Source organism: Naegleria gruberi, assembly GCF_000004985.1.
Source record: "Naegleria gruberi genomic scaffold NAEGRscaffold_33, whole genome shotgun sequence".
Classification (NCBI taxonomy): Eukaryota; Heterolobosea; class Eutetramitea; order Acrasida; family Naegleriidae; genus Naegleria; species Naegleria gruberi.
Genome location: NW_003163294.1, coordinates 340,081 through 365,449, shown reverse-complemented (window position 1 = coordinate 365,449; position 25,369 = coordinate 340,081). Strand labels below are relative to the sequence as shown.

General features: G+C 32.8%; 13 protein-coding genes and 2 non-coding genes across 15 annotated transcripts in view; 11 read left to right on the top strand and 4 right to left on the bottom strand.

Moving 5' to 3' along the window:
- The window catches only part of NAEGRDRAFT_69317 (uncharacterized protein), a gene marked incomplete at both ends in the record, with an annotated part of 2,359 nt that extends 770 nt beyond the window's left edge, over nucleotides 1-1,589 (bottom strand). Inside the window, one exon of the mRNA XM_002675519.1 lies at nucleotides 17-1,589. Within this exon, the coding sequence (XP_002675565.1) occupies nucleotides 17-1,589 (1,573 nt within the window). The remainder of the gene's footprint in view (nucleotides 1-16) is intronic.
- Nucleotides 1,590-2,245: 656 nt separating this feature from the next.
- On the top strand, nucleotides 2,246-3,885 carry NAEGRDRAFT_80284 (makorin RING zinc-finger protein; the record flags this gene model as incomplete). The annotated part of the gene is made up of 1 exon (XM_002675610.1): nucleotides 2,246-3,885. One exon carries the CDS (start codon nucleotides 2,246-2,248, stop codon nucleotides 3,818-3,820), a length of 1,575 nt encoding a protein of 524 aa, XP_002675656.1. The 3' UTR covers nucleotides 3,821-3,885.
- Nucleotides 3,886-5,029: 1,144 nt separating this feature from the next.
- Nucleotides 5,030-6,382, top strand: NAEGRDRAFT_80283 (uncharacterized protein). The gene has a single exon (XM_002675609.1). It carries the CDS (start codon nucleotides 5,154-5,156, stop codon nucleotides 6,255-6,257), a length of 1,104 nt encoding a protein of 367 aa, XP_002675655.1. The 5' UTR covers nucleotides 5,030-5,153; the 3' UTR covers nucleotides 6,258-6,382.
- Nucleotides 6,383-6,518: 136 nt separating this feature from the next.
- NAEGRDRAFT_t397 lies at nucleotides 6,519-6,607 on the top strand. Its single transcript has one exon. It is a non-coding gene; the product is annotated as a tRNA-Cys (tRNA).
- Nucleotides 6,608-6,865: 258 nt separating this feature from the next.
- Nucleotides 6,866-8,471, top strand: AM7 (uncharacterized protein; the record flags this gene model as incomplete). Its single annotated transcript, XM_002675608.1, has 2 exons — nucleotides 6,866-7,095; nucleotides 7,164-8,471. 2 exons carry the CDS (start codon nucleotides 6,866-6,868, stop codon nucleotides 8,449-8,451), a joined length of 1,518 nt encoding a protein of 505 aa, XP_002675654.1. The 3' UTR covers nucleotides 8,452-8,471.
- A 1,356-nt stretch (nucleotides 8,472-9,827) lies between these two features.
- Nucleotides 9,828-12,087, bottom strand: NAEGRDRAFT_80281 (Acyl-CoA dehydrogenase; the record flags this gene model as incomplete). The annotated part of the gene is made up of 2 exons (XM_002675518.1): nucleotides 9,828-11,446; nucleotides 11,496-12,087. 2 exons carry the CDS (start codon nucleotides 12,085-12,087, stop codon nucleotides 9,846-9,848), a joined length of 2,193 nt encoding a protein of 730 aa, XP_002675564.1. The 3' UTR covers nucleotides 9,828-9,845.
- A 172-nt stretch (nucleotides 12,088-12,259) lies between these two features.
- Nucleotides 12,260-12,340, top strand: NAEGRDRAFT_t398. The gene has a single exon. It is a non-coding gene; the product is annotated as a tRNA-Ser (tRNA).
- A 199-nt stretch (nucleotides 12,341-12,539) lies between these two features.
- Nucleotides 12,540-14,372, bottom strand: NAEGRDRAFT_58467 (uncharacterized protein; the record flags this gene model as incomplete). The annotated part of the gene is made up of 1 exon (XM_002675517.1): nucleotides 12,540-14,372. One exon carries the CDS (start codon nucleotides 14,370-14,372, stop codon nucleotides 12,552-12,554), a length of 1,821 nt encoding a protein of 606 aa, XP_002675563.1. The 3' UTR covers nucleotides 12,540-12,551.
- Nucleotides 14,373-14,916: 544 nt separating this feature from the next.
- On the top strand, nucleotides 14,917-15,565 carry NAEGRDRAFT_80279 (glycine cleavage H-protein; the record flags this gene model as incomplete). The annotated part of the gene is made up of 2 exons (XM_002675607.1): nucleotides 14,917-15,132; nucleotides 15,291-15,565. 2 exons carry the CDS (start codon nucleotides 14,917-14,919, stop codon nucleotides 15,537-15,539), a joined length of 465 nt encoding a protein of 154 aa, XP_002675653.1. The 3' UTR covers nucleotides 15,540-15,565.
- Nucleotides 15,566-15,710: 145 nt separating this feature from the next.
- On the top strand, nucleotides 15,711-17,627 carry NAEGRDRAFT_80278 (uncharacterized protein; the record flags this gene model as incomplete). Its single annotated transcript, XM_002675606.1, has 5 exons — nucleotides 15,711-16,053; nucleotides 16,156-16,253; nucleotides 16,296-16,444; nucleotides 16,488-16,819; nucleotides 16,861-17,627. The coding sequence occupies 5 exons, from the start codon at nucleotides 15,711-15,713 to the stop codon at nucleotides 17,625-17,627; spliced, it is 1,689 nt and encodes a 562-aa protein (XP_002675652.1).
- A 127-nt stretch (nucleotides 17,628-17,754) lies between these two features.
- On the top strand, nucleotides 17,755-18,186 carry NAEGRDRAFT_69309 (uncharacterized protein; the record flags this gene model as incomplete). The annotated part of the gene is made up of 1 exon (XM_002675605.1): nucleotides 17,755-18,186. The coding sequence occupies one exon, from the start codon at nucleotides 17,755-17,757 to the stop codon at nucleotides 18,184-18,186; it is 432 nt and encodes a 143-aa protein (XP_002675651.1).
- A 570-nt stretch (nucleotides 18,187-18,756) lies between these two features.
- NAEGRDRAFT_69308 (uncharacterized protein) lies at nucleotides 18,757-20,025 on the top strand (the record flags this gene model as incomplete). The annotated part of the gene is made up of 1 exon (XM_002675604.1): nucleotides 18,757-20,025. The coding sequence occupies one exon, from the start codon at nucleotides 18,757-18,759 to the stop codon at nucleotides 20,023-20,025; it is 1,269 nt and encodes a 422-aa protein (XP_002675650.1).
- A 280-nt stretch (nucleotides 20,026-20,305) lies between these two features.
- NAEGRDRAFT_69307 (uncharacterized protein) lies at nucleotides 20,306-21,787 on the top strand (the record flags this gene model as incomplete). Its single annotated transcript, XM_002675603.1, has 1 exon — nucleotides 20,306-21,787. One exon carries the CDS (start codon nucleotides 20,306-20,308, stop codon nucleotides 21,785-21,787), a length of 1,482 nt encoding a protein of 493 aa, XP_002675649.1.
- A 904-nt stretch (nucleotides 21,788-22,691) lies between these two features.
- Nucleotides 22,692-24,248, bottom strand: NAEGRDRAFT_80276 (uncharacterized protein; the record flags this gene model as incomplete). The annotated part of the gene is made up of 2 exons (XM_002675516.1): nucleotides 23,501-24,248; nucleotides 22,692-23,378 (listed from the first exon to the last, which is right to left on the bottom strand). The coding sequence occupies exons 1-2, from the start codon at nucleotides 24,239-24,241 to the stop codon at nucleotides 22,692-22,694; spliced, it is 1,428 nt and encodes a 475-aa protein (XP_002675562.1). The 5' UTR covers nucleotides 24,242-24,248.
- Nucleotides 24,249-24,772: 524 nt separating this feature from the next.
- On the top strand, nucleotides 24,773-25,327 carry NAEGRDRAFT_69305 (uncharacterized protein; the record flags this gene model as incomplete). Its single annotated transcript, XM_002675602.1, has 1 exon — nucleotides 24,773-25,327. The coding sequence occupies one exon, from the start codon at nucleotides 24,773-24,775 to the stop codon at nucleotides 25,325-25,327; it is 555 nt and encodes a 184-aa protein (XP_002675648.1).
- Nucleotides 25,328-25,369: the final 42 nt, after the last annotated feature.

The following is a 25,369-nucleotide window of genomic DNA, read 5'->3' as shown; positions in this document are numbered from 1 at the left end:
CTAGTTGGGGTGGTACTTTGGTTGGCATTAGTTTGAGCTTTTTTGGTTGGTTGAGCAGGTTGACCCTTTGTGGTTGGTTGCTGCTTTGTAGCTGTTGTAGTTGCTGTTGCTGTTGTTGTTGTTGTAGCTTGTTGTTTAGCATTCTTATTACTTGTTGTTGTTGGTGTTGTAGCTGCAACTGTTGGTGTTGTTACTTGTTGCTTATTTGAATCACTAATAGAAACTGTTAAATTGTGACCTTGTGGAGCATTCTTATTTTGTTGAGCAATATCAATATATGAAACAGCAGGCTTTTTGATAGTGGTAGATGTTGGAGTCGTAGAACCTGATGCTGTTGTTGCTGTTGTAGTAGTAGTAGCAGCTTGTTTTGTTGTTGTTGCTGTTGTGGAAGTATTGGTTGGAGTTGGTTGTTGTGGTTGAAGAGGAGTTTTTGGAGACTTAACTAAATCACTATAAGATGGTTTAGTTGTTGTTGGAGTGGTAGTGTTTGGAGTAACTTGACCACTTGGTTGTTGGGTGGTGGATGGTTGGTTAGGAGAGGTAGAAATAGCTGGAGGTGCTTGTTTGGTAATTTTCTTGTCTTTTGATACAACAGCTGTAACTGTGAGATTACTTCCTGAAGGTTTCGTTATCGATGGATTCACATTAACAACAGGTGTTGTATTAGGAGGAGATTTCTTCTTCTTATCATCATCTTTTGAAGATGTTGATATTGGAGAACTTAAATCTTCATCATCGTCAACATTACTTGAACCATCATCATCATCCGAATCCAAGTCTTCATCAAACCCTTCATCAGAATCTTCATCATCATATTCATCAGAATTTTTAATACTATCCTTGACTTCATCAACATCCACGAGTTCCTCCTTTGGTGCTGATTCTTCCCATTCCTTATGTTTTTTGAATATTGTTTCAAATGAATCATCATCTTCCACAAATTCAGCTTCTTCATTTTCATCTACATAGTATTCTACATATTCCTTAAGTTCTTCCAAATCTTGAGGTGTAATACCTTCATCATTATCCAAAAACTCGTAAACTTGGTTTAACTTATCAATATATTCCTCATGTTTTCTTTGACGTGATCGATGCGATTCAATCATATCTCCATCCTTCTTCTTTTCCTTTTCTTCTTCTTCTTCAATTTTTTCTTCAATTGAATCAACAGCGTTCGTCAGTGTTTCTATCATATCCTTCAGCCATTTCTTAGCTTGCTTCTTCTCTTTCGAGTCAGGAATAATATTTTGTTTGTTCCTACTTCGTTTTTCGACTTGACTTTTACTCAGGGCTTCTTTAGAATAGGCCTTCATCTTGGTTTTCTGCTCGCATTTCTTGAACCTTTCCATTCTTGTTTCAATCTGTTGCCTCTTTTCCACCAGTAATTCCTTGTCTTTAATTTCATTACCAGATATCCAGCCACGTATTGTTTCTCTCAGACGTTGTAGTTTTTTAATTTCCTTTTTCAATTCTCCTTCAAATTTATCCCTTTGCGAAGAACTTTGGGCACTATATACTTTTTCTTCCAATTCATCAAAGTTTTCAATACCTTCATTCACTTTTTTTACGGTCCTATCGACCTCAGCCATAAGCTTTCTGTTCGCCATTTAAAATATTTTTTTTAAATTTTAATTTCTAAGAATGACAATATTTTTGCGATCAAATTGCTAATACAACAAGCAAGAGATCATCAATATTTTAAAGAGCTGAAAGGTTTGTTTATTAGCAGCCTTTCCAGTTTGTTTACTCGTTATTGACCAATGGAAAATACACTACCAATTTATTGATCAACAACATATTTTAAATTGCAATAAAGAGAAAAACAGACCCAATCATTAATTAACTAAAAATAACATTAATCAAATGGAAATACATCTCCCTTTCCTGACATATGTGACAAAATTTATTATTAATAATGTTTCATCAATCACAAACCTTAAGGGAGAACGTTTGATATCTTTTCACTGCATTCAACGTGTGTTTCTCTTTTTTGGCGGGTTAAGTTGTTTAGCGCTTCTTTTTCTTTAAAGAAGAGCGCACTCACAACACAACAAAACAAAAAGAATAGAAGAAAAAAATTCTCTCTCATAAAACTCGACTTTGCAATTCTTGGTTTGATCTCTCTGTTCTCTTGTGGAGCAACCTTTCGAAACAATAGTTTCTCTTTAATATAGTTAACAGTTTCGAACGAAAGGAGAGAGTAGCATCATCTTTTTTTTAATTTTATTATTTATCACACATCATCATGAATATTCCCTACTCAAACAAGAAGCATTTCAACAATTCTTATCATCATCCCCAACAACAGGATGAAAATTTACTCGGTATGAGTTATCAAACAACAAGCGTTCATCCTATGAATTTTAATAATTCATTTAAACAATTCAAGAATGAACAACAATATGGCACCCCTGTATCGGACAGTGGTTCAAATTTTGCTTCCAGTTACTCTAGTAATACTTCTAGCAGTTTTTCATCTGCATCCTCATTGGCATTGAGCAATCTCGGTTCATCATTCAGTTCTGCTCACTCTACAAGTACAATGGGAAGCCCTCCTAACTTTTACTATGGTTCTTCTCCTAATCCACATCCTATTAATGGCAGTTTAAATACTTCCCACACAAAACCTAACATTTTTACTCCTACCATTACTAGTTCTAATACTAATAATGATAATAACCAAACCATTAATACCTTTAGCACTCCTAAAAGTGGTGCAACTCAAACCAGACCAATAGTTCATTCTAGACCAATGAGTTGGGATGATGTTGGTGAATATGCAAGACAATCTTATTCAACAAGTTGTAACAGTGGAGGATTATTTGTGAATGAGTTATCCTCATCCATGGATGATTTAACACTTGCTTCTTCACCTGGTTTATTTGGAGGTAGCCAATTTGGTTCTTCACTTTCGACTTCTTCCTACGCAAATTCATTTAATGAATCAAAGATTGACAATATGACCTCATCCAATCCTATTGATAACATGTTTGTTCGTTCTGTTGTTGATAAAGTTTTATCTGATGAGAATAATCAGGATGATCAATTCCATTCCAATAGCCTTACCACATTCAAACCAAGACCAACAAACCAATTTCATCAAAGAGCTACCAGTGTGGATCGTTATCTTCATCCTCAACAAGCTTTCAAAAATACTGCAACACCAGTTAATAGAAGAACTCTTTCACAATCATGTCCTACTGGAATGGCTCAAATGAATGGTGTTGGTTACCAATTATTTCAACAACAACAAACTTTATCTCCTAACACTACTCAACAGGATGATTCTGCACAACTTTGCAGATTTTATTACTCACCTGAAGGTTGTCAAGTTGAAAATTGTCCGTTTGTTCATTCGAATACTACTTTAATTGTTCCACAAACACACAATTCTCACACAAGAGTTCAACAACAACAACAGCCACAGGTTAAATCCAAATCTTCCTTTACTGTTATTAATTTTGGAAGCAGTATTCCACATTCTCCTTCCCTACCACAACAAAACCCTTCCTCAAATGGTGCACTTCCTATGGCCAGTGATAATTCATGTGCCACAAACACTCCAAACAGTAACAATTCCAATCAAACGGTTCAACAAGTATGCCAATTTTTCAAAAAAGGTGAATGTAAGTTTGGTGACAAGTGCAGAAACATTCACTTGAAAAACAAGTCGAAAATTGATGAACAAAGTCGTAAGAAATTGAAGAGTATTAGATGCAGATTTGGAGTTAATTGCCCATTCGGTCATGAATGTTACTACTATCACACAGAAGCTGATTTTGAGGACACTCCTTCAAACAATGGAAATAATACTGATTAAAATATCAATGTAAATAATAGCCAACTTGTAATGTAAATAAATACAAATGAATCCCAATTCTTTTCAAATTCTCAAATTTATAAAGAAAATAAAGCTAATGTAATTATTGTAATCCATCTACTGTTAACTTCCAATAAGATCAACTATAACAATTACAAACAGTATTCCTTTTGTATAATTTGTTGGTTTGAATATTTTGTAAACTTTTATTTTGGGTTGTTTAAGTTCCAAAAACAAGTTCTAGATATGGTGTTTTTAGCAAATTACCAAAACATTATTATGTACCGAAAAAGCCAAAAAAGTAACCTCAATTCAGCAAACAATATTGGTAAATCAACCGACCAGAGTTGAGGAATTTAATTCTCTAAATTCATTTAAATCCCAATCCAGATTCTAATCCATCATTCCTCAGTTTAAAACATCTGTTGATGCTTCTCTCTGTTCAAGTAAATAGGTTACGTTCTAATTGAAATCTTCATTTCAGAATTATTGAATTTGAATATTTGTAATTGAAACTGAATATTTTATACAACCCATTCAACTTTTATTGTAAATCGCAACTTTCTTTCATTATTGGGTAACCCTTACGCTTCTTTTTCAATTTAACGAATAATTGCGACAGTTTCGGCAATGGTGTTGAGGACTATTAACTTCCGGTAGGATAATTTTTTCAAAGCACCCGAATAGCTTTTTTGAGGTCAACCTTCCTCTCTCATTCCGTGGTACTAAATAAAGAGAGAGGTTGTGTAATAAAGCAACGATTCTTAATATTAACCTGTGATTCTTTAAAATGAATGAGTTCTTGAGGATTTAATACAACAAACAATTTATTAAGAGAACAGTAGTGAAGAGGTTCAATTATTCAACAGAAACTTTAACTGAGGAACAAAATATGTACTTTTTTGTAGTGTAAGAAAAAAGATCAAATTTATCAAGCTCGTGCTCTTTTTATTGCTAGAGATGATTCTGGGGCAATTTTTCATTCAAACGCTTTTTGTCTCCTTTCAGGTTGATCCTCTCTTAAAAATAGCAGTCACAAATTCTTGAAAGTATTTTTCGCACCTTGCCAACGGTATCACAGATGATGGTGATGCTTTTTGTGCTCATATTCTCCCATTTTGTCAAAATGTTCGATTCTCTGGGTTTTTTTGTTGGCTATTTCTTCTCTCAATCAAATCTCCATCATCATCCAATATAAAAGAAATAGCACAACATCTAACGCTGCTACAAATAATAAGCGAATATACAAGACGACAATTTATACTGCTATTTTTATTGCATTTCTAATAGTCCTCCTCATACATTTTCAAATCCTAACTTGTTGTACATAAAGATGAATCAATCATCAGCCCAACCTTCTATTCAAACAGCAACTCCTAACAATACAACAACAACTCCTCACTGTAGAGTAGTTAATCATCAACCAACAACTCAACATTCCCACCTCCATTCACATCAACAAGAACAACAACGCTTATTCCGAGTACCAATGGATAGACTCTTTTCAATTCCATTACAGTCATTGGTTCATAAACCTCATCTTTATCAATTCATTGTTGAATTGAGATCCAGATATGTCCAACATTTATTAAGAACTGTTTCAAGTGACCCATTGCAAGATCTTAAAAGACAAGATAATGAGGTATTTTGCTCTCATGTTTCAGATATTGTAAAGGAAACTGAAAAATTAATTGAAGATATGAATAGTGAAGAATATCTTGCCAATGAAAATGGTGACAATAATTACTATACAACTCTTGGGAGAATTCAAATGATCAAGTCACATATGAAGATTTCTCAATGTTTAGCTCCTCAAACAACTGAAGAAACAACTAGCTTTAATCCATATGAAGTTATTGAACCACAACACTTTCAAGAAATACCAGAAGATGAAGAAGAAGATGATGATGACTCGGTTTCTGACATGTCAGATGATGAAGAAACTAATCAATCACTCTCTCTAGAAGAAGATTTCCATTCCATCCTACAAAATTCTCATTCCAACCACTCTCTCCAAATATTTGAAAACAATCAACCAAACGTCACTCTTAAAATTGATAACTCTCCCCAAACTAGTTCAAATCCAACTCACCAACCATCAACATTTGAGATTCAAAAATCAGAAGAGATTTCTAGACAAATTCAAAACTCTGAACCTATTAAGAATGGATCATTGTGTTTTAATCAACATCATCATATTGTTGTTGGTAAATATGATAGAGATTTATTGATTAAGGAAAATAGACTGAAATGTTGTGCAATGAAAAAGAGTACAATAACAATTTTTGCCGAGAAGAGAAACTCTAGAAATGGAAAAGTAATGAAGAGAGAACAGAAAGCAAAATCATTACTTAGATTTTATAGAATTAACGTTGATTTTAACTATTTGGTTAACTCTTTCATTGAAAAGCAAGCACTTCAAATGCACCAACACTAGTCTTCTAACATTATCATTCTTCCAATCCCCAACCAATTGTAAATAATATATCTTTTAAATTCCTTCCCAATCTGAGTAAACCGCCACAATTTTGAATAATAAATACAACAAGTATTTTACTTATCAACCAAATTGTATTATTTTGAACTTGAAAGTGTTACTGTTAGTAGACATCATAATATCTCAATAATCTCAATAACAATCAAACAACTCAATGATTTAGAGTAGACAGCGTGTAGGTATATTTTGCATTCATCAACAGGGTGGTTAGCTCAGCGGTAGAGCACCGGATTGCAATGTTATTTGCAGCAGACATCCGATGGTCACGTGTTCGATCCACGTACCACCCTTCCTTTTACTTATTATTTTATCGTCAAATGAACCTGATTCTCTCTGCTGCCGCCAAAATTACAGTCAAACGAGATATGACAATTCAAAAAAAAACACATCCACCTCAATCCTTTTTTTGCCCCAAACAACCATCCATTTCATACCACTGAGGATAACAAACCAACCCAATAACAGCAGCAGCAATTTCTTTCACGACAACAACAAATCATCAATCTTTCCTCGTCTAAAATCAACAAGTAAATCATCACAACAAAAAAATGAGCACAACCGATCTATCTGGTCTGCCTCCATCTGCAGTTGCGATCACAACTTCATATTCGTACAAAGTCGATTTGTGGGATAAATTCACAGAATTGGCAGAGAAATTGGTGGTGAGCAAAGCTGATGTAAAACAATTCCAAAGTTTAATTAAAGAGACAGCTAGTCTCTATGAAACAATCGGTAAAAAGTTGTCTAAAACAAAACTCACTACCGAAAAGAATTCATTGTATGTAATTCTCTAAAATTCAATTTGATTTTGAATTTTAACCATCACAATAATCACATAAACAACAGTGAAACTGGGGAACCTTTTGATAGAATGGCAACCGGTTTGCAAACTATTGGTAATCAATATCTTGATTCATCAAGAGATTTATCTGAAAATTTATTCAAGGAAATTACAGCTTTAAGAAAGGAACTTTCTAAATCAATTAAAGCTGCAATCAAGGAGGAGAAAAAGTTGAGATCGGACCTAAACAATACTAGACATGATGCTCAACAAGCCAAACAAAAAGACCAAGAAGAAAAGAAACACTTGGAAGAATTGCAACTCACTCTTTATAGTGACAATGCAATGCCACCAAAAAAGTTGGAAAAATTAAATAAGGAAGTTAATACTTATGAAAAGAGATCTAAAAAAGCTGAAGAAGATTATGATTTGGCTATTAGGAAATTACATGATATGGATCAACAATACTATGCAAAGTTAGGTGCTCTTATGGCAAGCTTGGAAGCTTTGGATAGAAAGAGATGTAATGAAATGAAAGATTTGCTTGTTCGTTTTGCTAAAATGAACTTTGCTATCGGAAAGAGTACTACAGCTCAATCAGATTACATGGAACAAAGCTTTGAATCAATGAATGAGGAAAGAGAAATTCAAACATTTATTGGTGGTATTAGATCAGGCAGTAGACCACCTGCTCCTGATCAATTTGAACCTTATGTTATTAAGATTCCAGATGAACTTAATAAGAAGAGATTCTCCACAATGAATGGATCTGTTTCATCTCCTGTTAGCCCTGTTGGTACCAGTAGCACTACTTCTGTTTCAAGTGTTAAAATAACACCACCACCAACAACAACTATTAATCAACCTCCTCCAGTTAGCAGTATTTCAACCAATGCATCAACTGAACCTAAAAAAACCACAACAACTGCTAAACCTATTGAAGAAGAAATTCCAACAAAGGTTATCAAGACTGTTACCTGTATATATGGTTATGATGCGGCTGATGAAGGTGAACTTACAATCAAGGAAGGTGATTATATTAATGTACTTGCCATGAATGACGACGGATGGTGGTTAGGTATTAATAATAGTGGAATGACTGGTTTGTTCCCTTCAAACTTTGTGGAAGAAACTCAAGGTTCAATAATACCAGAGGATTTACTTACTATTAATAAGGGATCAAAGGTTGTAGCTCAATATGACTATGAGGCTCAAGATGATCAAGAAATTAGTTTCAAAGCAGGAGAAATTGTAACAGTAGTAGAAGTTAACACAGATGGTTGGTTTATTGGTGAAAATTCTTCGGGAGCTCAAGGCCTCATTCCATCCAACTTTTTCAAATTGGCTAAATAAAACCAAATAACTTTTTTATCTGGTGTTGGCAGCAGGCTTTCGTGATTTTGCAAGTAATTCTTCTAAGCGTTTCTTGTGTTCAATTAATTCTCTTTCTTTTTGCACAAGTTGAATAGCACTATTTGCGCCCCATCTTCTAATGGTTTTATCTAATGAACCTGAGTAGACACTTTTATCTTGGTCAGTTATTGAGATGGCAGTAACACAATCTTTGTGTCCTCCATATACGTGAACCATTTCCTTTGTTTTAATATCCCACAAAACAACAAATGAATCTTCAGAACCAGATAAGAGATAGTTTGCATCATAAATTCTAGTGCACAGAACACTATCCGCATGCCCCTTAAACGAACCAGTCACTTGTCCATTTCTTAAATCATATTGATAAATTACACCTGTTGAAGTACCAACAAATAGATCGTTACCACTCACTGATATTGATCTAATAGGTTGTTGGTTTGGTCTTAATACTGATACAATTTCTTCTTTTTCCACATCCACAATTTTTACAAAAGAATCAAAACTTGAGCTGAACAATTTCGTATCTGCATAATCAATTGAGGAAACATTCGATGCATGTCCAGTATAAACTGTACTAATAACACCCTTTTCCAAATCCCACAACGAAACATCTCCATTAAGAGCTCCACTAGCACAGAATGGTCTATCATTATTCCTTAAACAAACCTTCATACTTGTTATGGGAGCTCCATTTGGTGATGACATTTTCTTGGCACATTTTGATGATTTCAAATCCCAACATCTGATATCTCCATCCCTTGATCCACTAAATAAAACTAATTCATTCCTTGACTTTAATTCCTTCTCATCTTCAGTTTGTTCTTCTTCGATATCATCTTCTTCCAATCCCAAGATAGTTGATACTGTTGCCCTAGGAACCAATTCAAGAGATGATATCAGAGAATTGTGTCCTCTTAGAGTTTGTGTTCTTTTCCCGTTAGTTGTACTAAAACATCTAATTGGACCATCATAGGATCCATAGAATAATTCCTCTGTTGATGTTTGCAGAGAAATGATAGGTTCGAGAGGTCTCTTTGTATTAAGGAACACGAACGAACACTCATCAAATCCTCTCTTCTCTGTATCTAATTTATCGAATAATTCGTTATAAAATTCTTGATATTTCTTTGGATCCTTATAGATTTCCTCCATTGGATCCTTCTGAACGGGCGATTTTGTTGTCGTCCTTGGCGTCTTTGTTGAGGAAACGCTTTTAACTGATGAGGGCATTTTATTTTAAGAGGAAATTAAAAGTGCTTTTAACGAATATTTAAAGCGCTATTAGTATCAGCTGCTGTAAATTTCAGAGATAATAGTATCATGCAAGATTGCATTTTAATTGGATGATTTTGTGAGGGAATAAATACTCTATTTTACATATCTTGAATTTCATGATTGTAACCATTCAAAGTAATGTAATGGAAATTTCTGGCACCAATTGAGCCATCCAAAACAAAATCTGGAATAGCAAAGGCATCAATCAATTGTAAAGAGTTTCCAGCTAAACTTGTGGCCAATTCTTCTCTCAACTTTTTAATTGCTTTGAATTTGGATGCTCCAACAACCTTCTTGGCTAAGAAGAATGGATCCTTAGCAATAATGGATAAGACAAAGAGTTGACACATTGTTTGCATGATTTTGTAAACATTGCTATAGACACCCATGGATGATTTGATAGAATCAAGTTGTTCAAAGAAAATTTGACCAATAATCTTATCACAATAAGCCTTAGCACAATTGAGACTGTGAGTTGATGCTTCATTATGGGCAAGGTATTGAGCTGTGTGAGTGTTATTATTTAAACTCTTATATTTTTCAGTCAATTTGTACATCTTGGAAGCAAGAGTGTGAACAAGTCTATTTTCTCTGTATTGCAAAGCACCCATCAAGAATTCTTTGGAAAGGATATGATCCTTTGAAGTGTTAGCATAATGAGTAAGTAATCCATTTCTCCAGAAATCATTAACACCTTCCTTTCCAATGATATAAATTGAGTTAATAGCATCAACACTTGGACCAACAATATTTGTCAAAGCTGACATAAATACATTATTCTTGACATTTGGTAATGTTTTGAATTGTTTGGCATATTCAGTCAACAATACACCAGAGATTTGATATAACAACAAGTGGTTATCACCATCCAAAGTAACGTTGGCTTCAGAGTCAACTCTAAGAATTGGAAGAAGGTTTCTAGTTAAAACACCTTGACCACCACATGATTCTCTACATTCTTGAATAATATCCAAATTTCTTGAAGATATAACAACCTTAGAAACAGAAGCAAGCAAGTGCAAATTCTTCAATAATTCTTCCTTAAATCCACTCTTCATATATTCTTCATATTTCTTCATACAATATGAAGAGAAGAAATTGTAAGCATATGATTCAGCCAAAAGTGGAAGTAATCTCATTTGGTGAGTCTTGTATTCAATTAACTTCCATTCATTTGATTTTGGTGGACCAAATTGTTCTCTTCTATGTGCATATCTGATTGCAACAATTAAAGCCATTTGTAAAGCATTAATAGATCCACTACCAACACCTAAACGAGCTTGAAGAAGAGCTCCAATATGCTTGGCAAATCTGACATTTTCATTCTTAATGGTTGTTTCATATTTTCCATTATTAATCTTGGCATATCTGGCAAGTAAATTGGATGCAGGAATTCTATAATTATTGAATGCAACCATACCATTGTCAATACCATTCAAAGCCATCTTGATACCAACATCACGAATTAAAATGTTATCATAAACCTTCATAGTCTTTGGATCTCTTAATGGAACAACAAATGAGTGAATACCATGATTAACACCATCAACAATACATTGTGCAAATAAAACACCACTTGTTGCACTCTTGAATGCATTACCAATCCAATACTTTTGGGCTCCTTCATCAGGAGTATTAATAATAAATTCATTTCTTGAAGAATCATAGGTAGCAGTAACTGCCAATTGTCTAACATTACCTGTTAAAAGATGATTAGTGTAAAAATATTAAATTGAAAGATCACCTACTTGCATGAGCCAATTCAGACATGAGGAAACAACCAAGTTCCTTTGAGAATGTACTGTTTGGACCCAACCATTTATCTAATTGTTCAGTTGTACCCAAGTGAGCAATACAAGCACCAAATAAATTGAAATGGACTGACAATTTAACCAAGCTACTAACATCAGTTGGAATTGAATTCAAAAAGAGAGAAATTTTCAATGGATCTTTCAAAATATCAATTGGAGAAACAAATTCTTGAGAGAGAATTTTCAATGCTCTATCATGTGATTTTTGTCTACATTCTTCCAATTTAGCATCATAACCAGAATACATTTTAAAATAGTCTTGATTCTTTGTAAAGTAATCCAATAATTTTTGTCTCAATTCTACATAATCAGGTTTTAATAAATTATTGGCAATTGAATGTACATCTTGTTGAGTGAGGGAAAAACTTGTTTTGATGGTAGGAGGTGTTTTAAGTGTTGGATCATAAATTCTTCCTCCACCACTTGTACTATTTTCTTCTATGATGTTACTTTGATTATTTACATCAAAACCACTGCACAAATGATTGGCAAGAATTGATAAACGTCTGAGTTGGTTGTGTCCGATCATTTTTTTATATAAATTAATACCAATTAATTGCAAAGCATCAATAACAGACCCGAGAGAAATCTCCTGTTTTCAGTCCTTCCTTGCATGGTTAATAATTGTATGAACATTCATCTGTTTACAACTTTGCAATTGGTTGTAAGGCCGTTAAATTTTGAATGATTACAAACAAGAAGTTGAGGTGGCCGAGTGGTTAAGGCGCCAGCCTGCTAAGTTGGTGGAGTAATCCGCGTGGGTTCGAATCCCATCCTCAACGTTTTGCTGGATTAATTTTTTATCAAATCCAGACACTATTCAGTTTGCAATATTATCTTCAAGATAAACACCAACAAAAGATTGGAACAATTTGAATTGCTTAATAAAGATTACAAGAGGAGATATGAAGCAGATAATGTGATGTTTGGCATTACAATATGAATTTCTTAATAAAGATTACAAGATAATGCAGCAATTATGGATTAAAATTGTTATTTGATCTTTTTATTATTTGGATCTAAGGAAAAATCTGTTCTCTTTCTTTTCAGGGATGAATTATCAACAGATGCAGGTGAAGGACTGATAAAAGATGGTAAAAGCGAAGGGTCTCTTGTTGGTGTCACAAAGTTATTTGAAGAAATAAATCCAGAATGATTTTTGGTTGGAGTTGAAGCGTCTTTCATGTCGAAATCCTCACTTCCTGAACTGTAATCAGAATTTGCTGAACTTTTCAAAATTTCATTTTCCTTCTTTAAAGATTCCAATTCTTGTCTTAATCTATTCATTTCACTCATTGTTTCCTCTAATCTCTTTCCAACAGAATCTAATGTTGGATATGGAATTGATTTCTTTTTACAATTAAACCAAGTAATTAATGCTGCACATGAATGTTTACAATTTGTTTCAACTGGACATGAACAAACACATTTTCTAATTGACATGGTTTGTTCTTCAAAAACAATACTTTGTTGATATGGAACTTCCACTGTTCCCCAACATTTAGACGAGAGAAATGTTAATTCATCACCTTCTTGTACTTCCAATAATTCTGCTGTCATTTCAAAAATTCTTTCTTCACCAGAATAATTATTACCTCTTTGGAAAGTTGTGAGACCAAAATAATCTTTGATTGCAACTAATTCTTTTTCTGGTTGTGTAACTTTTTGAGGAGAAATTGCATGTCTATTCTTATAAATAGCTTCTCTCCATGATAATGGTTTTGAAGGACTAGAAGGTCTTGGATCCAATTTTACAAGTTCCATTTGAGAATTTTCAGAATTCTCAATTTCGTCCATATTGGATGGATTTGGTAAAAATTCTGGAGTGCATACAATTTCATCTTTGTATGATTGAACTAGCTTGAGTGGTTTCTTTTTTTGAGGAGATGATGGAATTTTAGATCTTAGAATTTCAATAGGAGATGATTTTGGAACTTCCTCTTCAATTGTAGAATTATTTACATTAGGAGTTTCTGGTTGATTTAAAGCTTCTTCTAATTGAGAAAAATCAATATCTATTTCTTGAGAATCTGGAATTACTGTTTGTTGTTGGTTTGATTGAGGGAGTTGTTGTTGTTGTGATGGTTGGGGAACTGTCTTTTGTTCACCAACAATAATAGGTGACTTAGGTGAATTATTCTCTGTACAATTGGTAGTAGGAATATTTTCTGGGTTACATTTTACAGAAGGATCTAGTTTGTGAAAGGCACTTTCTTCCTCGTTATCATCTTGCATTGTTGAATTTTGTACAATTTCAACAACTGGTTGACTGATTTTTGGTGATTGTTGACTAGGTACTGACAATTGATTAATATCATCGTATTGATAAATATTTCTTTGTTCTTTTTGATATTGACTTAAGCCAGGGCTAGAAACAGTAGGTGAAGAAACAGTATATTGAGTTGGTTGAGCAGTAAATCTAATTGAAAGAATTGGTGATTTAACTGATACTTCTTCTTCTTCTTCCTGCTCTTTTTCATATTCATCAAATAACTCGTCTATTTCAGTTTTAACTTGTTTTTCATCATTTTCCAAAATATCAGAGAGTGATTGTGACAAGTTTTCCTCATACTGTTTGTTTTCATAGTTATAATCAGACATATTATCTAGATCCTCATCAAAATCAAGTTCTGGAGAAGGTGGTGCAATTGTACTGTTGTTTGTCAATACAGGTGAACGATTTCCATCCGATAAATCATCATCATAAAATGATGAAAAATTATTATTAACGGATGTTTTAGGTTCATCATCCTCAAAGGTAAATTCATCTTCCAATGTAAATGACACTGATTTACGTGGTTGTGTTGATGGCATGTTGATGATTAGCAGTGTTGTGTTCTTTTTTTCTTGAGCATTGACAAGCAGCGTTTGCTATGAATAGAATATCAACAGCGGTGTAGGCATTTTTTCTTCTTGTGTTTGGTGGAAAGCGGTTTTCCAGTTTTTATCAGAAAAAAAAGTTTACACAATCTCTCATAATGATACAACCTTGCAAAAAAACTGAACAACATCTTTAATCAATGTAACAAAGGAATCAAGAATAACGTCATTATTGTTGCGAATAGTCATCATCTACCTCATTATCACTTCTTGTGAAACAGCAGGGAGTCAATCAATTTGAAATTCCAGTTTCATTCACTGGGTTGAATTTATTACTTCAAGTTGATACTAATTACCACCGACAACCATATCACATCATCCACCACTTTCAAGCAAATTTGCAATGTTTTATAATAAATTATAGAGTAATATTTCAGAAGCTTTGGGATTGCCTTGTATTAATTTGTGCCTATTTTAACATCAAAGCCCAGCTAATAATCGGCAAAACGTTCCAGCAGGCAACCTTGAAGAAAAAAAAATGTTCTCTCTCGCTAGAATCACCAAGAATACCTCTAGAAATTTCAGACAATTGCAATCTTTGAATTTTGTTCAAAGACAATCATATGCCACTGTTAAATATTCAAAGGATCACGAATGGGTTAGATTTGAAAGTGGAAAGCAAGCTGTTGTTGGTATTTCTGAAGAAGCCCAATCAAAGCTTGGTGAAATTGTTCACGTTGCTTTGTCCGTCAAGGTATGTGATTTTCTCTTCATCAGTACTCACTTAATTTTCTGTTTAAATATTATTTAAATTTATTATTATTGAAAATGTTAAATTGCTAACGGCGATGATGAAAATTAATCTGGTATCATGCTTACAAAATAATTTCGGAATGTGCATGATGATAAAAGGTTGGTGATGTTATTCAAGCCAGCAGTGTTATTGGTGAAGTTGAATCTGTCAAGTCTGTTTCTGAAGTTTACTCACCAGTCTCTGGTAAGATTACTGCAGTCAATGCTGTTTTGAATGATAACCCAGGTGTCGTCAACGAAAGTGCTGAAGCTGATGGTTGGATGATCAAGTTGGAATTCGAACAAGAAGCTGAAGAATTAATGTCCAAGGATGCTTATCAAAAGTATTGTGAAGAACAAGAACATTAAATTCATCATTAATATTCTTCTTCAAATAATCATCATATTTACCATCTTATTTAAACTTCTAAAACAATGTATTCTCTATTAATAATAATAATGATTTAGAAACGCAATTAGAATTAACACAATCAAGATTGTCTACAACGAATACAAGATTTGCATGAACAATCACAAAAAATGTACAAAGTCATAAGGCCGGGAACACCAATGCATGATTTGCTGCAAAGTCGATTAAAGGATCAGGAGCAAAATGGTGAGCAAGCCATGTCGAGTCTATCCGATCCTACTTCATCATTAAAGGGAGAACAAACAAAATCATCCATTGATAATATTTCAAAATCAACAAACCATTTCTACCTTTTGATGAACCAACTAATTTCGTTATCTTTAAAGATGTCTCGATATTATTGGAAAAAGATATCATTTGTTTTATTTGATTATGATCAATACTATTTGGATAATGCTATTACATCCTATTTAGAACAATATTGTTATGTTTTAGCAAAGGAGAAATCTGAAAGTATTGAAAATACAATTGAATATTTATCTTCAGATAATGAAGTATTTCCAAATATTACAGAGCCTAATTCATATTTGATAATTTTATTATTTTGTATATTAGTTTTATTTCATTTTACAGCAGATTATCTGCCATCCCTTATTACAATGATGCTTGTAGCTGGCTTGTTTTTATTAATTGTAAAGTATAGAGAATTTGAGGTAGGTTACTTAATGAAAATTAAAATACTAAAACAAGAAAAGAACTCATTGTATAAATTAAAAATTTTGAATGAAAATACATGTACAAATTTGAAACGAATCATTAGATCAATGAGATTATACCACAAGAAATGTAATGGTATTTTAAAAACTATTAAAGAGATAGAGTTGACTTCAAGAGGATATTTCATGTAGGTTAAAGTTTTAATTTTTCAATTTATTAAATATAAATAGTGACAATCTCCATAATGCACCTATTTCTCGAATTGAGATGAAAACTCCTGAAAGTATGATGAAATGTAAATACATGAGGAAAAGTTTGGTAGATTCTTTAAAGTCTACCATTCACACAAAAACAAGTGTTCTTTCGTTTTTTGAGAGCTTAACTGAAGAACCTATTCCACAAATTTTGGACATTCATACATTTTTGGATAGTTTAAATACCAACAGTATTGCATCAATTAGTGATTTAATTACTGTAAATTATGATTTGGATGAATTTTTGCTTACAACTATAATTCACTTTTCTAAAAATACTGAGATAACAATTCAGTTAAAGGAGAAGCGTACGTAATATTTAATCAATATTTAATTAATCAATCAATAGTATTGCATGAGTTTTCTGAAAAGGGTAAAATTGGATCAATCAGTTTCAAAATATTAGAAAAAATTGAAAAATTGAATGAGGTTAGTGAAGAGAGCGATTTTGAGTATTTCTCGCAATATAAAAAAGAAATTGAAAGTTGTATGGATACTCTCAAATCATACGTATATTTGATGACAGAAAAACAACCAGAAGATCAATTAAAAAGAACTGAGTCATCATTAATGGAAAGTGTTGGCAATTTAAAGTACAAGATTGAGCTTTTATGTAAAGAGGTTGAGAACTTTTATTATCCTAAACTAGAGTCTTTGGATAGCACTGATAAAGGTATTGATAGCTATTTTGAGGAATTTTCAACAATCCCCTTTAATTCTGAAGAAAGAGAAACTCTCGATAGAAGATTTTATCATGAAGAATCTCTTTCACCTCGTGCTTCCAGCCAAAAACCATTCCTTAATATTGAGAAGAAAGTTGTTAATGTGTATGAATGCGAAAATCAAATGCCAGAACCTGAAAAACCTCTCAGCCTTGGGTCAAGATTTAGAATGCCACCAATTATGCACAAATCAAAGCTTACTGAAACTTCCTCTTCTGTGAATAATTCAACAACTGAAACAGAATCAAAACCAACGACATATTCAATACCCATTCGAACTCAAAGATCATCTCTCTCAAATAATCCTCTCTCAGATGAATTGAAACAAGTAGTTTTTAAAAGAAAACAAGAAATGCAAATTGTTAAAAACTCTACTGAAAATAATCAAGAATAATACTCCTCCAATAAGACTATTCCAGACTATTTGGAAAACATTTTGGCTACATGCAAGAATCTGATTAGAAAATAGATCCACACAATATTTTTGTCCTCGTCAAGTTGTGAATAATAAACTTTAAAAAATGAATAATTTTGGTATGCGAGCAGTGCTGTTGGGTTCAGCTTTAGGATTAGGAATAGGTGGATATGCAGGCAGAGAATTTCACTTGTACTTTGATGCTGCTGCTATTGAAGCAAAGAAAAAGGAGGCTGAAGAGGCTCTTTCTTTCAAGGAATCTACAACAGAAGGAGAGGAAGAAAAACAGTCAGCATCCGATAAGACAAATGAAGATGAGTTGGAAAAGACGATCGTCATTACTAAACAAGCCACACCAAATGTTGTTCAAAAATCAGAATCATCTAATAGTAATACTACAACACCAGTAATAACATCATCAAATAATAGCACCACTGTCACTGTTGTTGATAATAATACAAAATCGGAAGAGGAAGAAACAAGTACTCCTGCTAGACCAATGGAAGGAGGATTTAATCTTTTCAGAAGATTCTACTAGGACGATCTTGATCATCAATAACAAATCACATAATTATTTGCTAAATTAATTGAACAAAATTATTTTAGATCAAGATTAATTTATAATCTACCTGTAAATTTCTATAGAGAATAAAATTGTAATAATATAATATCTATTGATACTTTCGTCATGTGGTCTTTATTCAGAAACTGAATGAGCCTCTTTCATATCCAGTTCATTGTTGGTCAATTCATCTATTTGATGAGAGATTTTTAAATAATGTGATAAGTTATCGGAACAAGAAGCAAGAACTATGATGACGATCAATTCAATATTAATATTATTACAATATAGAGTGAATACAGAATAATTTATTAAAGAGGTTACAACAGCGACGGAAAGTAAAAAATCATTCCAACAATAAACAACTGCAAAAAAAATGTCTGGACGCACAATCTACGTTTCCAATCTTCCAGCAGAATTTAACGAAGAGTTAATCAAAACTTTCTTTGACGACTGCGGGACTATTTGCAACGTAAAGATAGCTGGGTAAGTACATGAAAAAATTGTATTATGGGGAAATATCAACAACAACAACAAAATACAACCATGATTAGAGAGCCAACAAATAAATACGCATTTGTAGAATTCTCATCAAGTGAGGAGGCAAAAGTAGCTATCGAACTTAGCGGAACAGAAATTCTTGGTAAACATTTGAAAATATCCCTAAGTCGTAGTCCAATCTCTAATCCAACACCTGTACAATCAAATCCAACTCAAATTTCACCTACAGATGATAATGCAACAAAATATCAATTTCTTTCAGAATCGGAATTAAAGAGGAAGGCTGAGGAAGATGATAAAATCAAGAGAACAATTTATGTAACAAGTATTGATACACAAATATTGGAAGCTCAAGTATGTGAGTTCTTCTCATACTGTGGCAGAATTGTAAATTACAGAGTATGTGGAGACACTCAACATCCAACAAGATTTGCCTTTTTTGAATTTGAACAGAAGGAAAGTGCACAAGCAGCTGTTTCCTTGTCTGGTCAATTTCTTGGAAGATATGCCCTACGCATTTTAGGATCGAGGACACCAATTCAGCCTACACCAGGTGCTGTTGGAAATGGTGCTGTTTATTCATTTACTCCTGCCCATCATGATCAAATTAATAGAACTGTTTATGTAGGAAATGCTGATATTTCATTGACAGAAGATGATCTTAAAGAATTTTTTGATGCTAATTGTGGTCCTGTTACTAAAGTTGTTTTGGCTGGAGATGCAGTACATAGTGCACGATTTGCATTTGTGGAATTTTTACATATGGAATCTAGAAACAAAGCTTTAGAATGTTCTGGTACACTTCTTGGAAATAGAAATATTCGTATTAATCCATCTAGGACTCCAATTTTGGGAGGAGGTAAAGCTTACGCGTCAACAGCTCCCTCAATCAATCCAGCAACTGGTACAGGTCAATATGCTGTAAACCATTTAGCTCAAAGTTCTAAATTCCCTCCAGTTGCACAAATTACTGATCCATATTATAGTCAACCACAATATTCCTCTAAGACCAAATCAACCAAGAAAAAAGAACCAACATCGACGCTGGGAGCTCATCATAAACCTTTCACAGATATGACTGAAAATGATAAGAAACGAAGAAAGAATGATTGGTCGTCAAGTGATGAAGATTCTGACCATGAACATTCAGAAGAACGTAGACAAAGAAAGCTCATGAAACATGACCCAATAGTTCCTGGCATTAATCCTTCAACTACCAACCTCATTCCAACAACTCATGATACACTTCATCATCCTCATCAACATGTTGACAATGAACAAAACCATGAGAATGGTGACTACTCGGATCATTAAACTCAGAGAGACTTAAATTATTAAGGAAAATAATATTGGTGTGTACATAATTAATTAGAAGTTAAATTATTCTAACACAATACACGGAGAAAATCATCACAACCTCTTCGTGCAATAAAAAAATCCTTTTAAAATTCCAATTTATCGATTTTTAATTTCTAAAATTTAAATTTATTAAAAAATGTTTATTCATAAAAGCCTTTGTCGTGCTGTTTTATTAGCATCAAATAATAATAATCATCATCTTCTATTCAAATTGAAAAATACTAGTGGCAAGGGAATGAGCACAACATTCCAACGATTGTTTCATTCCAATAATATTGCTCTAACTCTCGATAGGAAACATGTAGATGAAATTAAAAGGATTTTTGATGAGGACACTTCAACAACAAAGAAAGGAGGTGAAGTTTTATATAATCCTAATGAAATTGATATGGCTTTTAATCATGATTGGACAGGTCAATTTAAAGGAGCTTCCGAACTTGTTTTGAGACCTAGAACAACTGAACAAGTTTCAAAAATTGTAAAATATTGTAATGAGAATAATATTGTTATTATTCCACAGGGAGGAAATACTGGTTTAGTAGGTGGTGGAATACCTGTAAATGAACAAATTGAACATAGACCTCAAATCATTTTGAGTACAAATTTAATGAATGAAATTATTTCATTTAATGATAAGAGTGGAAAATTGATTTGTCAATCTGGTTGTATTTTAGAACATTTAAATCATACTTTGGAAGAGAAGGGATATCAAATGCCACTTGATTTGGCTGCTAAAGGAAGTTGTCAAATTGGTGGTAATATTGCAACAGGTGCTGGAGGTATTAGATATGTTAAATTTGGTTCATTACATTCGAATTTACTTGGTTTGGAATGTGTTTTACCAGATGGCTCAATTATGGATTCAATTAAGGAAATTAGAAAGGATAATACTGGTTATCATTTATCACATTTATTTGTTGGAAGTGAAGGAACTTTGGGAATTATTACAAAAGTAGCTCTTCAAGTTCCAATCAAACCAAAATCTGTCAATGTAGCTCTTATTTCCGTTGAATCATTTGAAAAAGTTCAAGAATTAATTTTAATGGCAAAGAGAGAGTTGGGTGAAATATTATCTGCTGTTGAGTTTGTTGATAGTGATAGTATGAAATTGGTAATGAGATTAAATCATGAAACTCTTCAACCACCAGTTGAGGGAGAACATCCATTCTATCTCGTCATTGAAACACAAGGAAGTTCTAAAGAGCACGATGAAGAAAAATTAAATGATTTCTTTGCAAAGGCCTTAGAAGAAGGAGTAGCCACTGATGGAAGTTTAGCATTTGATGAAAAACAATCGCAATATCTTTGGAAATTTAGAGAGTTGGTTTCAGAATCATTGAAAAAGGATGGCTATGTGTACAAGTATGACATTTCAATTCCACTCGCCAAAATGTATGACATTGTATTGGATATGAAGGAGAGAATGAAAGTCTTCCCACAAGCAAAGGTTTACAGTTTTGGACATTTGGGTGATGAAAATCTCCACTTGAACATTGTCTCACCAAAATTTGAAAAACAAATTAAGGAAACTATTGAACCATATGTCTATGAATGGACAAGCAAGCATAGAGGAAGTATTTCAGCAGAGCATGGTATTGGAGTTTTGAAAAAGAATTATCTCCACTATTCACAAACCAATGTTGCACTCAATTTGATGAAATCAATCAAGAAAACTCTCGATCCAAACAATATTATGAATCCACACAAGGTTTTATAAATACTTTTGGATTTGTTTCTGTACAGTATCACGCCAAGGTAGTCCAGTTGCATCACATGTTTTACAACGGAGAGTGAATGGATAATCTGGATCATTTCCATTCCTTGATACAAGAATGTTGAAATGTTCACATTCCATTTGTTTTCTTTCCTCTTTGTGAACATCTGGAATTGTTTCTACCATTCCAAAACCATTCTCATTAGCTGATCTGAATAATTTCATTTTCCCTCTTTTGTAAGAGTCGAATTCCACCTCAGATCTTGTTCCAATACTGACCTTTACTTTGATGAGTTTCCTCAATATCATATTTCTGTTTGTGAAATTTGTTCTCTTGTTCAATAATCCAAAAAACAAATTTTCAAATACTTTGTGTGGATGATCAGATTTTGGTTTGGAATGAGTCTTTCTTAATTCGAATATATTTAATCGATCATTAATTTCCAATACTCTCATAAGACTTCTTTGAAGGCTTTGATTTTGAGAGTATAGAGCTGAGTGATCTGATTCATATTCTCCAGAAAGAACATCCTCAAATTCTCTATTAAGAATATATTTCTGGAATTCAAGGGAGTATAGAATTTCACACACTTTCTTATCAACAAACAGAAAGGAAGTATACAGAGATTTAAAATCAAAATATTTCAAAATTACAACCCAAACTTCGCTCAAGTGTATTTTTGTAAATTCTGTCTCTGGAATGATTGATTTTTCATAGTGTTGCTGTTTTGTTTTCTTCTTATTTCTTGTTGGTTGCTTTTTTTGATAAATTAAATCTTCATCTGCAAGTAAATCAAATGACGACATTTTTTATTGTTGTTTTTCTTAAAATCAGATCTTTCTAGTTCCAAATTTATCGTTGAAGTTTCAATTTACAATTTCAAATTTCTTCAATTTTACAAAATATTTATTTTAAAGACCTCACAGAAAGATATTGCTGTATCTTTTCTTCTGAAAGTGAGGAAATTAATGGATGAATACATGATGAATGATATTGTAATTTGTTGTGTGGATTGGTATATTTACATAAGAGTCCAGTAATATCACAATATTTTGGTTTAGGATAGAGTGAAAAACTTCCAACCTGTATGGAAGAATAGGTCAAATTTTGTTGTTGATTTCCATTTGTATTATCTTGATTTTCCAATTCATTTTCATCAACATCCTCGCTAGCTAAATCTTGTTTTGAAACAATTTGTCTGAATGATCGCTTTCGTTTTCCTTTTGTAAATCCTAATTTTAATTTGAAAGGTAATAAACCTTTTGTTGTAGAAGTTGCTGTTTGATCCGATGATGATGAAGATTTTGTTTCCTTCTTTGTTTCTTTCTTTTTAACTTCTCTTGTTTCCTTCTTTTTTGATTCTTTTTTAGAAGACTCTTTTTTACTATCTTTCTTTGTATCCTTTTTACTTTCCTTCTTACTATCCTTCTTTGTCTCCTTTTTGGTTTCCTTTTTATTGTCCTTTTTCGATTTTTTCTTTTTAGATTCTTCATAATCGGAATCTTCATCAACTTTTTCTTCCTCTTCTTCCGATAGATCATTTAATTCATCATCTTCATCTAGTATTATTTTTTTCTTCTCGGTAACACTCCTCTTACTACGTTTTGTTGTCATTTTTTTTGTAATTGATTTTCCAATTATTTTAAAAATTACTCAGAATATTAAAATTTACATTGAGTAATTTATTTCTTAATAATCTTTGAAGAATTCTTCACTTGGAGAGGCTTATTCTTGCTAATTGCTTGTTGGACTGCCTTTGCTTTTGGAATTTTGGCAAGTTTCTTATTGGAATTAGTATTGGATTGCTTTGTATTATTTGTAAATTGTTTGATTTTCTTGAAAGAAGAATTAACCTTCTTATTGGAAGAATTTCTTGATTTTCCAGTTGGCTTGTTGATATTCTTTGGTTTTTGATTATTGGAGGAATTATTTTGAGAGTTATTACTTGCTGGTTGTTGATTGTTTGATGGAGATTGAGGAGATGGTTGAGATTCTGGTTTCTTTTCTTCCTTCTTTTCGTCAACTTTCTTTTCAGAGTTTTCAGCTGGCTTTGGGACTTCACACTTCTTGGCTTGTTCCTTTTCAAGATTTTGCTTTAAAGATTCAACAAGCTTATCTACTTTTTCAGTTTGAGCTGCCATTGATGCCTTGATTGACTTTAACAAGAGAGCAATATTCTTCTTATAATTCTTGACAAGCTTTCTCTTCTTCTTTTGAGCCTCCTTCTTAATTCTCTTCTTTGCAATAACAACAAGATCCTTAACACATCTCTTGAAGAGTTTTTGATTCTTATCAGCATCAAGAACCTTTGAACAAACTTCTTTAGCCCTATTTCTTTCATCAACAATAGAATAGGCAAGTTTCTTCATCTTTGGCTCTTCACCCTTAACTGAAGAGATGAAAACAATGAATAATACACTGGCAACTAAACCTAAAATCAAGATCTTATTCTTCATTTCAAATCAATTGTTTTTTTTCTTGAAGTTTTCTAACGCAATTCATCTCAATATTGTAGTTTGTTTTGGCGCCAAATTATGAAAGCACACTAATTTTGATGTGACACGATAGCTGGAATTTTCCTCATCTCATTCCATTGAAATCATTTCAAGAAATGAAGACGTAAAATTTCAATTTTCCAACTCCAAATATCTTTTTACATTGTTATCTTATTCCCGAGAAATTTATAAGTGTTTATAGTTGTGGTATGTAAGCTACCCAAGAGTGTTATCATTTACTGTGGTGGTGCAATTCTATAGAGTATTAAGCTTTAAAAAAATTGTCTATTTTTGTTCATCACACAACAAGAAAAAAGCAAAAGATAGAGAGAAAAGGTGTTGATAATTATCAAGTCAGACCAAAGTTTAAAGTCCAGACTTCATATTATTATCTAAATTAAATTGTCCAATAATCACACACAAAGTCCTCCGATAAAAAGAGTCTTTGTGAAGACATTCAACTTTGAATCATCTTTTCGGATCAACAACAAAATGTTTGGTTTTCCTTCATCATCAAATCATCAAGCGAATAATAATAATAACTCACGACTTAATATCAACACATCACCCAACAATCCATTCTCACTATCATCGTTGGCTGTTGATATTTCTTCATCATCATTTATACAATCCCCAACACAGGGAAGTCATCACAGTGGTGGCACTCCAGATTGGCTCTCTTCTTCCATACCAATGACATCTCCTTCTGAAAGTCATCATTTAATGGATAATTCTCAACAATTGTTTCAAAAACATGATGATGATGAAGAACCACAGTGGCTGAGTAACTCTAACGATCAACACGAGGATGATTCTGTCTTTTCTCCTAATGGTTTACGTGATGAAGAACATCAACATCAAACTAATACTGTTCACAATTCTAAACATCAACAACATTCTATTAAAACACCTAATCACACCCACGATTCACACCATCCCTTTGATATTTACGAAATTTACTCTGATGAGTATGATGAAGGTGTTTTATTATCAGAAAATCACTTTTTTAGACAAATATTACATCCAATTGGTATGTTTGTTCTTTGATTTGCTAATAATTTAATGATGAATTTATAATCAGCTGAGAAA

Coding starts and splice junctions, on each gene's coding strand:
- NAEGRDRAFT_80283 (XM_002675609.1), top strand. CDS start 5,154: ATGAATCAATCATCAGCCCAACCTTCTATTCAAACAGCAACTCCTAAC.